The 12,430-nt window shown below is 38.5% G+C and overlaps 2 protein-coding genes and 1 non-coding gene across 3 annotated transcripts; 2 read left to right on the forward strand and 1 right to left on the reverse strand.

Moving 5' to 3' along the window:
- Positions 1-1,935: 1,935 nt before the first annotated feature.
- On the forward strand, positions 1,936-5,426 carry LOC142612865 (uncharacterized). Its single transcript, XM_075785038.1, is given in 9 exon segments — positions 1,936-2,096; positions 2,191-2,256; positions 2,358-2,717; positions 2,801-3,053; positions 3,204-3,261; positions 4,211-4,297; positions 4,439-4,573; positions 4,685-4,823; positions 5,085-5,426. Coding segments are annotated over 9 exon segments (1,404 nt in total). The 5' UTR covers positions 1,936-2,019; the 3' UTR covers positions 5,314-5,426.
- Positions 5,427-7,423: 1,997 nt separating this feature from the next.
- Positions 7,424-7,496, reverse strand: TRNAA-UGC (transfer RNA alanine (anticodon UGC)). Its single transcript has one exon. It is a non-coding gene; the product is annotated as a tRNA-Ala (tRNA).
- A 165-nt stretch (positions 7,497-7,661) lies between these two features.
- LOC142613154 (uncharacterized) lies at positions 7,662-9,917 on the forward strand. Its single transcript, XM_075785370.1, has one exon. It carries the CDS (start codon positions 7,666-7,668, stop codon positions 9,760-9,762), a length of 2,097 nt encoding a protein of 698 aa, XP_075641485.1. The 5' UTR covers positions 7,662-7,665; the 3' UTR covers positions 9,763-9,917.
- Positions 9,918-12,430: the final 2,513 nt, after the last annotated feature.

Consider the following 12,430-nt stretch of genomic DNA (forward strand, 5'->3'; position numbering starts at 1 on the left):
ATGGGCATTATGTGATGTAGAAAAGTGAGAATGGGCTACAGTAGGCCCGAAGTAATGAAGTAAGAAAGTAAGGGGTTTATGAAAAGCCCATGAACCCCAAGGATAAAGAATATAGTAATTGGGCTAAGGAAGCCCAAAAGGAGTTAGTGAAAGCCTATGAGAATGTAGAGTTGGAAATGGACCGAGGATGCCCAAGGATGGAAAATGGGCCGAGGATGTCCAACAAGGAAGAAATGGGCCAAAGGAGTCCAAGAGCAATGTAATGGGTCTAGGAAGCCCAAAGTAGCATGAGTATGAGTCCAATGATCATACTGGGTCATTGAAACCAATTGGAAAAAAGAACATGCAACAAGCCCAAAAGAGGCCCAGTAGGCATAGGTCAAATAACACCACAGTAGGAATGGCAAGATGGTATGGCAGGAATGATAACAAGATTACGAAAGGAGCAAGGAATGGGCTCAAGAAGGGAGAACCCACAATCAAGCAAGGCCCAGCCCTTGAAAGGAGCAAGCCAATAAAGAATAGAAAATCAGAAGACAGTTCACGCCATAAGAGGTTAAGGATGAGCGGTAGAATGCACAAATGAACAGCCAGACCATGGCAAATGCATAAACAACGAACAAGCTTTTGATGTACATGGAAGAGGAGCACGCGTAAGGTCTAGACACTACCAACTTGTACCCAGCCAATAGAGGGGTTGTGGGTCATGGGTCAAAGGTAAGAGGGGGTATGGTCTGGCGGTGGGGAGAAGGAGAAAGCCTATTCTGGGGTTCCAACTCAAACTCTTTTAGGAGAAATGTCCTGCTGGGATGACATACCATCCAAAAGAGGGAGGATGAGCTGGAACTACTAGGTGCATGACATGAGGGATAACAAGAGAGAATACCTACACTGTAGAGGATAAGAATGTCACGGTGAACAAGCAAACAAAACAGTTTTCTTTGTCTGGTAATGGGTAGTGGCACAGCCAGCACAGGTAAGTGGTGGTGACTAGGTAGCTGACAAACCAGTGAGTGGTCGGGAAAGACACCCAAATCCAGACAAAAGCAGTTAAAGGCTAAAATGGTAAAAACCAGTCACGATAGGCAGTATATATAGGGTTCTTGTGGTGCACAGTAGGAAACAACACAATCACAACAGTAACAGTCACCAGGAAAGAATTATGGTATCACCATCACCACAACACTACACAAGTAAACACTAAAAAAGAAAAGAAAAACGAGAATCAGAGAATAAGGAAGAAAAAAAACAAAGTGTAGTATGGCAGGTATGCACCAGTAGGCTAATCCCTTCTCTTCCCCTAAAATGCCTACTTTCTATTAAGGAAAGAATGATTCTTTTTTAGGCACAAGTCCTTCAGGTCCATTCCCTCAAAGTGAGTAATTTCTGTGGCAAGACTCTTCTGAAAGGTTATTCACATTGAGGAAGTGGTTTCCTCCTTGGCCTTAATCCCGTAACATGATTTGATATGGCAGACTAACCTTTCTCTTCTTTGATTTAATTATCATTATTATTTTCCTCTTTATTTTTGTCATTCCTTTTACAGCATATTTCCTGTTGTTGCGCTCTTCATTTTAATCCTTTGTTTACCTTGTCTAAACGCTTTTCTCTCCTATACAGAATACTCCGACCTCAGAATAGCAGGAGGCAGCTCAGCCCAAAATCACAAAAACGCCCACCACAAAGGGTATAAAAGCATTTTTGAACTAAAAAATGAAAAATCTAAATAGGGGAAGTTTTTTAAATAATAGTATAGATAATGCGAAATTGCTTGCTTTAAATTTTTTTTTTTTTTTTTATAAATCGGAGCAACGTAGGCAAGCGAAATGTTTGGGCTGAAGTTTATTAAGACGACTACATTAAAGGTCGACATAACAAACCCTCTTGTTCAGAGTTTTCGACTTTTTGTAACTACTGTAAAATGAAAGAGAAAGCAGGGAATTGGAAAACGCAAAGTAAAAGAACGTTTTCGGCAGCAAAAAAAGGAGACCGCGTATAGGACTCTAAAAAGCTTCGGTTATGGAGGAGAGGCGCTGCAAATTCTGGCTTCCCAAAAAGAACAGATTCTGTGCCAACCTCCCTCTCCACGATTCCTTGTATAACCAACATCTCTCTCTCTGAGATTCCTTATGGTTGTTCTGTTCTATCTTTGATTTCTCAAATTCTTGCTTAATCAAATTGTCTATGCAGGTTCTGTGGCAATCACAACCCCAGGTCCAATGGCTAGTGGATTCCATGCCCACTGGACCCTTCTCAGTAATATCTCTCTTCCCGTCTGCTTCCTCCTCTTACTTTCATTCTCTGCTGAATTTTTTTTTTTTTTTACTCTAAGCATGGTATTTGTGTGAATTCAATAGCTCTGTGCTCATAGAAAAGCTCGATTGGCATGTTAAGAGATGCCCATTACTCAAACAAGCTCAATCCTTGACTCTCCAACCGTTTTATGAAAAGGGAATCAATGCTGGAAGAGATAATGATGATCAAGAAGAAGAAGAAAAGGTTTAGGATTTGGCTGCAATTAAAAAGCCCGGTTCAGAGTCTTTAAATGATATATCTTCTGAAATGAAGAGACGTGTTGTTTATGGAATGAGCGTGCCTGATTTCTGTAAATTGATTGGAAAAATTGAGGCTGTTCACGGGTTAATATGTAATAATATCCGGGACTCATATAAGATGCCAGAAGCTTGCAATGTATGGATGAAGAGAGAAATAGATAGGTGAAAGAGTTGGCCTTTTTACTTTTATATATATTTCTTTTGTGGGGTGGTTGTGGTTTTGTAAGATGAGTTGTTGTTTGCAGGAAATTGCCATTTCAGGAGAAACATGTTATGCAACAGGCATCGATTCTAGGGAACTTGGAAGAATTTGGGGTGTTGAAGAATGCTATTGGGAGAGAACAGTGTGATTGTGAGGAGGCATATGAGGATGAGAAGAATGGTGTTTCTGCAGTGGTTGAGTTTGGTGCAGGGAGAGGGTACTTGACACAAATGCTTGCTGATTGTTATGGGATCAAAAGGGTTTTTCTAGTTGAGCGGAAGTCATACAAGCTGAAGGTTAGTTTGGTTGGACTCGCTTGTTTCTTACATTAAGACTAATGTTGGCTGTAATTTCTTGTAACTTAATTTGGAGTTGTTCGTGAACTCTTTGAACTGAGATTGATAGAGTTTTTAATTTTATGTTGTGCCAATGCTTGCTACTCATAGGCTGATCGATCCTTGCGACAGAAAGAGAGCCTGATATTAGAGCGTTTGAGAATTGACAGTAAGGATCTCTGGAATATTGCTGTTGGAAAACATATTTTGTACTTCCATTATTAGATCATTTCTGTATTTTATGATCATTTTGATAGGACATGTTTACTCTGGAACATTTAACTAAGATTATACTCCTATGTTTAAGAAAGACTCAAATCTTTGAAATTTGTACTTTGCATAACCCAAGTTACAAGGTTAGGTAATGTAATGCATTTAGAATTCAATTGTTTCCAGTGATTTTATGCAAACTCACAAAGCTTGGGTACTTGCTTGAGCATGAACATGTATACCACATGGTATATTTTGAAGGCTAATTGTACTTCATGAATAATACATTGTGTACCACTAGATTCTTTTAAGCAGCTTGTATTTAGGTTTAGTTAATTTACAATACTCAAGAGAGGAATGAGTATTGGTGATAGCGGTGGTGGTGACAACTTTATTTAGTGTGGTGATGGTTTGGTGTGAATAGCTTTTGTTCTTGTGTGGCAACTCTGGAAATGAAGGCGGTGGTGTGTTAGTGATGCTATTAGTCCATTTACCACTGTCATAAGCACTCGCATCTGGAAAGTACTTGGCATTATGGATTAACAAATTTAACATCTAGTGGTATAAACAGCATGAAGCATTTTTCTTACATAGTATTTAAGTTGTGTAAGTTTCATATTGCAGTCTGATACCTGTTTGCATTGTTTGAGGATTCTCAGTTATATCCTACCATATTGTCTTAACTATGGTTATTTTGGTTCGAATTTCCACTATATTGTGGTTAGTATTATGTTGTACTCACCAGCAAAAATAGCCTTATATAGATTTGTGTTCCTTCTGTAAGTTTTACATCACAAAGTGATGGCATATATCTGCATTCTGGATTCTTGCTATTTATTACATATAACAAGAAAACAATTTATTGTGTGTGCATACCTTGTTACATTGTGGAATTTCAACTGTTGCAGTTGAGGATTTAAACTTGAATGCTGTTGAGTCTTTGCAAGGAGCTCCTTACCTGGCTATTGGTAAACATCTTTGTGGGCCTGCTACTGGTAATTGTTATACTCATGCAATTTCCATACAACGTTGACTATGAAATCCATAGGATAATCACAGCATTTTATGTAAATTACTATCATTAATGAAGGATTGAGTAACAAAATAAGTTCACCTTTTAAAACTTTTGGCTACAGATTTGACTCTAAGATGTTGCCTTGCTGAACATTTTAGTCGAGATAGTGTTGAGCACTGCAGTGCTAATCGGAATCTGAGAGGTCTAGCTATAGCAACATGTTGCCATCATCTTTGCCAGTGGAAACACTATACAAGTAATCAATTTATCCTGCCCTGAAAATATGAAGCAGTAGCTGGCCATGTTTATTATTTTTAGATCAATTTATTATGAGCTCACTAGCTCTGTGACCCTGGCCACTCTGCAGGTAAAAAATATTTATCACATTTGGGGATCACCAAGGAAGAATTTCATGCAATTACATGGTTTACAAGCTGGGCGGTAGATGCTGACCATGGTTCAGATCTTCCTGAAGTTCCTGATGTCAAATTGCATCTAGAGTCAATGTAATTATTTTGAAATTGTCATATTTTAGATTCATTCTTCAAGTTTTCTTGTAGGAATTTTGGGAAAAAATTTGGGTCGGTGTTTCATTTTAAGCAATTGACCTAGTTACTTTTTTCATATCTAGAGTCAATGTAATTAGTTTGAAATTGTCATAATGTAGATTCATTCTTCAACTTTTCCTGTAGGAATTTTGGGAAAAATTTTGGGTCGGTGTTTCATTTTAAGCAATTGATGCAGTTACTTTTTTCATGCTATGACAGTGAATATAAAGAATGTGGTGGAGATGCAAGTGCAGTTGAAGACATTGTGAGGAAAATGAAAGCGGTTGAAAGGGCAGTCTTGGGGTTTATGTGCAAGCAGATTATTGACATGGGAAGATTGATGTGGGTCAAGGAATGTGGTTTAGAAACAGAGTTTGTCAAATATGTCCCATCAAGCATTTCTCCTGAAAACCATTTACTGATTGCCAGACATAGTAATCAATTTTAAGATGTCTTTGTTTTTTCTTTTATGTAAGGTTGTATGATTTCCAATTTTGTTAGAATGTGTTATTGTATGACACTCTTATTCAAGTTTTGAAATGAGGAGTAGAGTTCTGAGAATTGCTTGGCAAGTGAATGAAATACATTTGCACTATTTCACATTCATCTCTTCGGTTTGGGCTTGGCTAGGGACAATTTGACCATTTTTTTTTTTTTTTTTTTTTTGTGGATGAAATTTGGTAATTGGCATGAGTATTGCAAAAATTTAGCAACCAGGACAAAGGTACAATCTGCTTCGGCAGATTGCACACACTCCAGCAGCATTTTAGCCTTCAGAAAAACTAAAGAGGAAAAGCACAAAGCAGTATCATTCTGATCATAAAACTCTAACAAAATATGTTCACTGGTAACACAATCCTAGTGAAATATGTTCAACTTTATACTGCACATGTAAGTGAGTCTCTAATCTCTTTGAACAGCCTACAATTGATACACTTAGCTTACTTTCCTCTTAAATTAGGGAGCTTTTACTTTAATATTGCTAAAATTAGGGAGCTTGTAAAACGTGACTGGCTATCTCTGCCATTATAAAAGTGGAGCAAGTCTAAAACTAATTTCCTCATGGCTATAATTGGATTAGCTATTCGCCCATTGCTATTCGCCCATTCCATTCTTGAACTTTCTTTCATAAGCTTAGTAGAATCGTAATCTAGTAATCTGGCTGCACTTTTCAGATTCAGATGGGTGAGCATGAGCAGATGTGTTACCCTTATCTGAACAACCATTAGTCACGCTGACTTTAAAAAGGTGTTGGGAAAAATTGGTGAAATAATTTGTTTACACAAGGTTAAAGAAGAGAGAGAAAAAAAATGACACAAGGAATTTATGAGGTTCGACAATATGCCTACATCCATAGGAGGAGATAAAGTAAAGTTTCACTATAATTTTGGAGATTACAACAATAGCTTAAAGACAGTCTCACACAAATTCAAACCCCAAATACACCCTTAGTTCTCTCACATATAAATAGAGAACACCCTAATGTATTTAGACAAGAGTTGCATAACACTTTTAACTTCCTATCTGGTGTACACACAAAAGAAGTTCTTTCCTTTTTTAGCTATCTAGAGGCACTCATTTGCTCCACTCTATTTATAGCTCAAGTTCAGCCAAAATATCAATAGTTTCAGCACATGAAACTTATCAAGTCAAAAGAAGATGGCCAGCATTTATTGCCAATGTAGTCACCCATTTCAGCTACAAAGTGAAGCATGTATTTGGTTTGCATGTTAGGTATTGTTCCATGCCTTTTTGATGATTCATGCAAGGCAACATTTAATGCAAGTTTGTTGTATTTCTTAACGCATGATATATTATGTTGTTCTAGTAACATTATTTATATTTTTTTAAAATATATGCGAGTGAAAAAATGTGTAAAAATACATGTAATATTGTTTAAATATTAAAAACCATTGTTTAAACAATAGTAACAAACGAATCAAATATCATCCAAACTTTCTGACATGGGCATGCAAGCCTTTTAATGCTTGCTTGCAATGTCATTCGACCGACATTACAATTCAAGCCATTCTAATAAAAGGGCTTGGCCACATTCAATAAATCAATTTGGATTTATGAACACATCTCTCATAAACAAAAACAAATATTATATATATATATATAAAATAATTTTAAAAATTTTATTTGTCTACCTTTCAAAAAAAATTTGGGAACACCCTTAGTTTTTTTATGCCAATAAAAATAAATTTTGCTCTATAATTTGTTCTACATTCAGTGGATGAATGATTGCTTAGTTGTGTACATTGAAAGAAATGTACCTTGTAGTATTGATAATAAGATTATCATGCAACGATTTCAAAATATGAAAACTCGTGAAAGACAATTATAAACTTTATGTATTTGTGTATTTTTTTATTGTTGTTGTCGTCAATATATAAATTTATCTTTTTATTAGATGGTATAATTTATACTTCTTAAGTAGCAATTGAACGGCCACTAAATAAAAAGACTCAAAACGAAAAAGATTAGTGTCATTGCGTGTGGCATTCTGTTCTGTACCAGCAGCTAAACTAAAAATAGTTATCTTAAAAGACAGATGGAGATGCGGGGTATCGAACCCCGTACCTCTCGCATGCAAAGCGAGCGCTCTACCATGTGAGCTACATCCCCTAGCTGACAATCTCTCTTAAAAATAAAATTATAAAACACTTTTATCACACCGAAATTTTGCGTACTTGAAAAACAAGTTACGATCTCTAGAAGATTTCATTCCAATCCATTTGAAAATTCATACATTTGAACTGAGTGGGTTAGTGATTAGTCAAGAAAAGAGACAACCATGTTTCGTCACCTCATGCGTATTACCACTGGTTCATCAGGTTCGCCGCTTCTCCTTATAAATACTAATAATTTTAGTCTCCACTCACCCTTAACCTTTCACTCTCACCACACTCACTCTCAAATGGATCATCCCATTCCCAAAGGCACCATCATCTTCAGCACAGTCGGTAGGTCCGACTATGGCTTCGACATCTTCTCTCTCCAACTCCAACCCCAACAACCCACCACTCTTGGCCCGGAGCACCGCCTCACTGACGGTATCTCTGTCAATTTCAATGCCCAATTTCTCGATGACAACCAAACCATCGTCTTCGTCTCCGAGCGAACCGGTTCGCCCCGTTTTTATCTTACCCGACCCGGATTTTCCTCTCCCAAATCTCTACCTTTCGTGCCCTCTAGTCTTTTCCACGACCGTCCCGTCGTGAATAACGACCTAATCTATTTCATCTCCGCTCACGAAGATCCCGGCCGGCTATTCAAGAGCTGGTCCGCTCTCTATTCGACCCGGATCGATCAACTGGACCTTACCCGTTTGACTCCGTTAGGTTCTGTTGATTACAGTCCAGCTATTTCTCAGTCTCGAAAGTTTATAGCCGTTGCTTCCTACGGGTCTCGTTCTTGGGGCGGTGAGTTCCACGAGCTAAACACTGATATAGTTGTGTTCCCAGAATCCGACCCGGATAACCGTGTCACTGTTTGCGAACGAGGTGGCTGGCCCACCTGGTTCGGTGACTCAGTCATCTACTTTCACCGCCAAGCTGAAGATGGCTGGTGGAGCATTTTCCGAGTTGATATCCCGGAAAATCTCAAACTTTCCGGCCCTCCAAACACTGCCACTCGGGTCACACCTCCGGGGCTCCACTGCTTCACTCCGGCGGCGATGCACGACGGGAAGAGACTCGCCGTTGCCACTCGGAGGCGCGGCAAGAATTTCCGCCACGTGGAGATATTCGACATCGAGTCAGAGACTTTTCACCCGGTCACAGAGACACTGAACCCGAATCTCCACCATTACAACCCGTTTGTCTCCCCGGGTTCAAAGTTCATCGGGTACCACCGGTTCCGAGGCACCGGGTCAACTCAGGGCGAGTCAACGATTCCAAACCTCAACCCGGTTTTGTCTCCGATAAAACCACTCAAAATGCTCAGAATAAATGCTTCGTTTCCTTCTTTCTCTCCCAACGGCGATTTCATCGCGTTTAATCCCAACTTCGATACCAACTCTGGCGTCAAAGTCTTCAAATCAAACGGTTCTAAGCGGTGGACCCTACTTAAAGGCCGTACAGCATTTTACAACGCATGGAGTCCCACTGAGAAACACGTCATCTACACCTCGGTGGGACCGATATTCCAGTCAGCAAAAGCAACGGTCCAGATCGCTAGGATCAAATTCGACCCATCGGATCTCAGCGGTGATGGTGGAGACGTCAAGTGCGACGTTAAGATTTTAACGAAAGAGGAAACGGGGAATAACGCTTTTCCGTCATGTTCTCCTGACGGCGAGTCTATTGTGTTTCGGTCTGGACGGTCTGGGTTCAAAAATTTGTACATAGTTGACGCCGTTAACGGCGAGTTTGTTGACGGCGGCTTAAGGAGGTTAACGGAGGGGCCGTGGATTGATACAATGCCCAGTTGGTCACCAAGGGGAGATCTCATTGCCTTCTCATCTAACAGACATAACCCTGACGACGTGACTACGTTCAGCATCTACGTGGTTAAACCGGACGGCTCTGATTTGAGGAGGATCCACGTGGCGGGATCAGAAGGATCGGATGACGTGGACAGGGAGAGGATAAACCACGTGTGCTTTAGTGAAGATGGGGAGTGGCTGTTGTTTACGGCTAACTTGGGTGGGGTGACCGCTGAGCCGGTGTCGTGGCCCAATCAGTTTCAGCCATATGGAGATTTGTATGTGGTGAGGTTGGATGGGAGTGGTCTGAGGAGGCTGACGTGTAATGCTTATGAAAACGGCACTCCAGCGTGGTACACGGGGGGTGAGGAGCTGGATATGGAGCGTTTGTGTTTGAGGAGTGAGGATGCGGATGAATTGAGAGGCGAGTTTGAGGAACCACTTTGGATATCATGCGATATCTAATGGTCTTTTCATCTTATTGACCCATGGCCATGTGTGTTGTGTGTGATTTTCTTTTTATTTTTGGCTTTCTTGGATTGTACGTGAATAAAAGTCCATATATGTATTCTGTTACGAATGATTGTTGAAGAAATACAAAACATGCAATTTGCTGAAAACGAATGCTAGAATTAATCCTCTGATTGTTAAAATCATTGAAAAATTAAGCATACAGGACTAGACTATCAAGAGCAAAATCTACCAAGTGCATTTGAATACATCCACACAAAGTTCGAACGCTTTGGCTTTTTGCTATCCAATCAGAAAGAAGTATTCGCTGCATTAAATAGAATTTTATCAAAATTTCTCAATTCGTTGTTGGGTTTCAGCTTAGCACCATACAACTATCAGCCAATAAAAAGAGATTTTGTACGATCTTTATAGATTATAGTGACAAGAAGTTAGTTCACCCATCCACATCGTATTAGTATTTTTTAAACCAAGAATATTAATTAATAGACACACAAGGTCTACTCATTTGGTAAAAGCACATGCATCAACATGTGCATGATATTGAATAATAAATAGAATTGAGTGATCAAAATGGTATGGTATGGGAGTGTATATAATGAGGTCATATGAGAAACAGTTTGGTTGGAATTAGCAAGAATATCATATTTGACATTTTATCAGTGCAGAAAAAATGGTTATATTATAGGGTGAAATAATCATCAGAGCAATTGTCCTGGAATAAAATTAGCATGCCATTGCATTTACACACCCCCCTATGGCCAGAATTATCAATGAGATAAGAAAGAACTTCACAGCAGCATGGAAGTCAGTCATTAGTAGAATATAAAAGACACAAAAGCACCAGCCGGGGAATGGATAAGAGCAAGCAACCCTTGTGTGATGTATCTAACTTGCAGTTTTAAATAGGAAACAACACCATGTTTTCATTATTGTTTGCATATTTTGGGTCCAGTGAGTTTTAACATTTGACTTAAACTTTTTGGACAAGTGGCTTGCTGAGATTTAATCCATCATCATAACCTAACATTTAAATTTAAGTGGAATTCCGTTATAGTCCTTTACAAGGTGATGATAAAAGCTTTTTTTTTTCTTATTCTTTTTTTCTTTGGAGAATAGTGTCCATTTGAGATCTGCTTATTTTACTGAAACTGAAAACTTTTTATTAAAAGTATTGTAGATAAAGGTAAAAGTTAGTTGAAATAGTATAGTAAGACTTATGAATAGTACCAAAAAATGTTGAGACTCATAAATAGTACTAAAAATAAACTGAATAGTAAAATAAGTTAGCAAAAATAATCTTTACTAAAAGAATACTAAGGCTGAGTTTGGATACACCTTCTTCCGCGTCTGCGTCTGCGTTTTTTTTTTTTTTTTTTTTTCTTCTTCTTTTGCTGCTGCAGCACGGGTCAGGGGGACAAGGCTACTGTTCATGTTACTGTGCATGAACAGTAGCCGCATTTTGCTGACTTTCAGCACATTTGTGGGTCCCGTGTACTGTTCATGGGACCCACAAACTTCACTTTACAGAATTTTTTTTATTAAAAATGGGTCCCACGGTACTATTCACACATTTAAAAATTATTTTGCTACAGTGTTTTCAGTTTTCAATTTTCAGCAATAAGCTCTATCCAAACGGACCCTAAGGCTGCTTCTTGTATAACCATCATTCCTTTTCTTGCATATATTTAAGTGGCTAAATTTATAGTTGTTGTTGCAAATTTTTGTATGACGCGTTTTGTTTCGTTGGATGTCTCTCTACTCTCTTCTCTCTTTGTTTTTTGATGAACCTTCTCTCTTTGTTTTATTCTTTTCTTCTCCGGCAAACCACAACTTACTTTCAAGCATACCCAACACGACAACACCAGCCACCTACTTCCATAAACCTCTCTTTTCTATGTCTATCAACAGTCAAATGAGCTGATGTTTTTAGAATATTTTATCACTACAATAGTAAGAATTTAGGTCATTGTCGGCGAACCTCATATATTTAAATGAAAAGTTGCTAGAAAGGTTGTTCTTTAAATTTTATTTTTTTATTTTTTAAAGATGCACGTTTTTTTTTTTTGAGAAAAAGTAAGAGAATTTTATTCATCAAAAATCATTCTGCCATACATTATGAATGTGTGTGGATTCAGCTTCCACGTCCATCCACGTCTGGCTTCCTTTTTTTTTTTTTTTTTTAGCGTGTCTGTCACTGTTCATTGGCCATGAACAGTTATTTTTGGCATGAACAGTACTTTTTACACATTTAAAAATTATTTTGTTACAGTGTTTTCAGTTTTCAGCAATAAGTTCTATCCAAACAGACTCTATTTAGATCACTAGGTAGTTCTCCTACCTAAATATCTGTGTCTGCAGATAAAACTGCTCTACTTGTAAGAGAGTGTGCTAACTTATGACCCTCTCGTTTTACATGATAAAAACTACATGATTGCAATGTGGAGCCAATTCTGCGAGCATCCTCAATCACATGCCCATACAACGTGAGATGTTTACCAGGAGCATATAGAGCTTGAACGACTTGCATGCAATCACCCTCAACCAACACCTTGAAAAGACTTAGTTTTGTAGCAAATTGGACTGCTTGTTTTGCTGCCAATGCCTCTGCCATCTCCACTGTTTGAGGGAGCACAATCTTTTGACTTAGCACTGCAATCAC

This window comes from Castanea sativa, chromosome 10 (assembly GCF_040712315.1).
Source record: "Castanea sativa cultivar Marrone di Chiusa Pesio chromosome 10, ASM4071231v1".
Taxonomy (NCBI): domain Eukaryota; kingdom Viridiplantae; phylum Streptophyta; class Magnoliopsida; order Fagales; family Fagaceae; genus Castanea; species Castanea sativa.

What these genes read in the sequence shown, in the direction of transcription:
- LOC142613154 (XM_075785370.1), top strand. Translation starts at nt 7,666, where the DNA reads ATGTTTCGTCACCTCATGCGTATTACCACTGGTTCATCAGGTTCGCCG.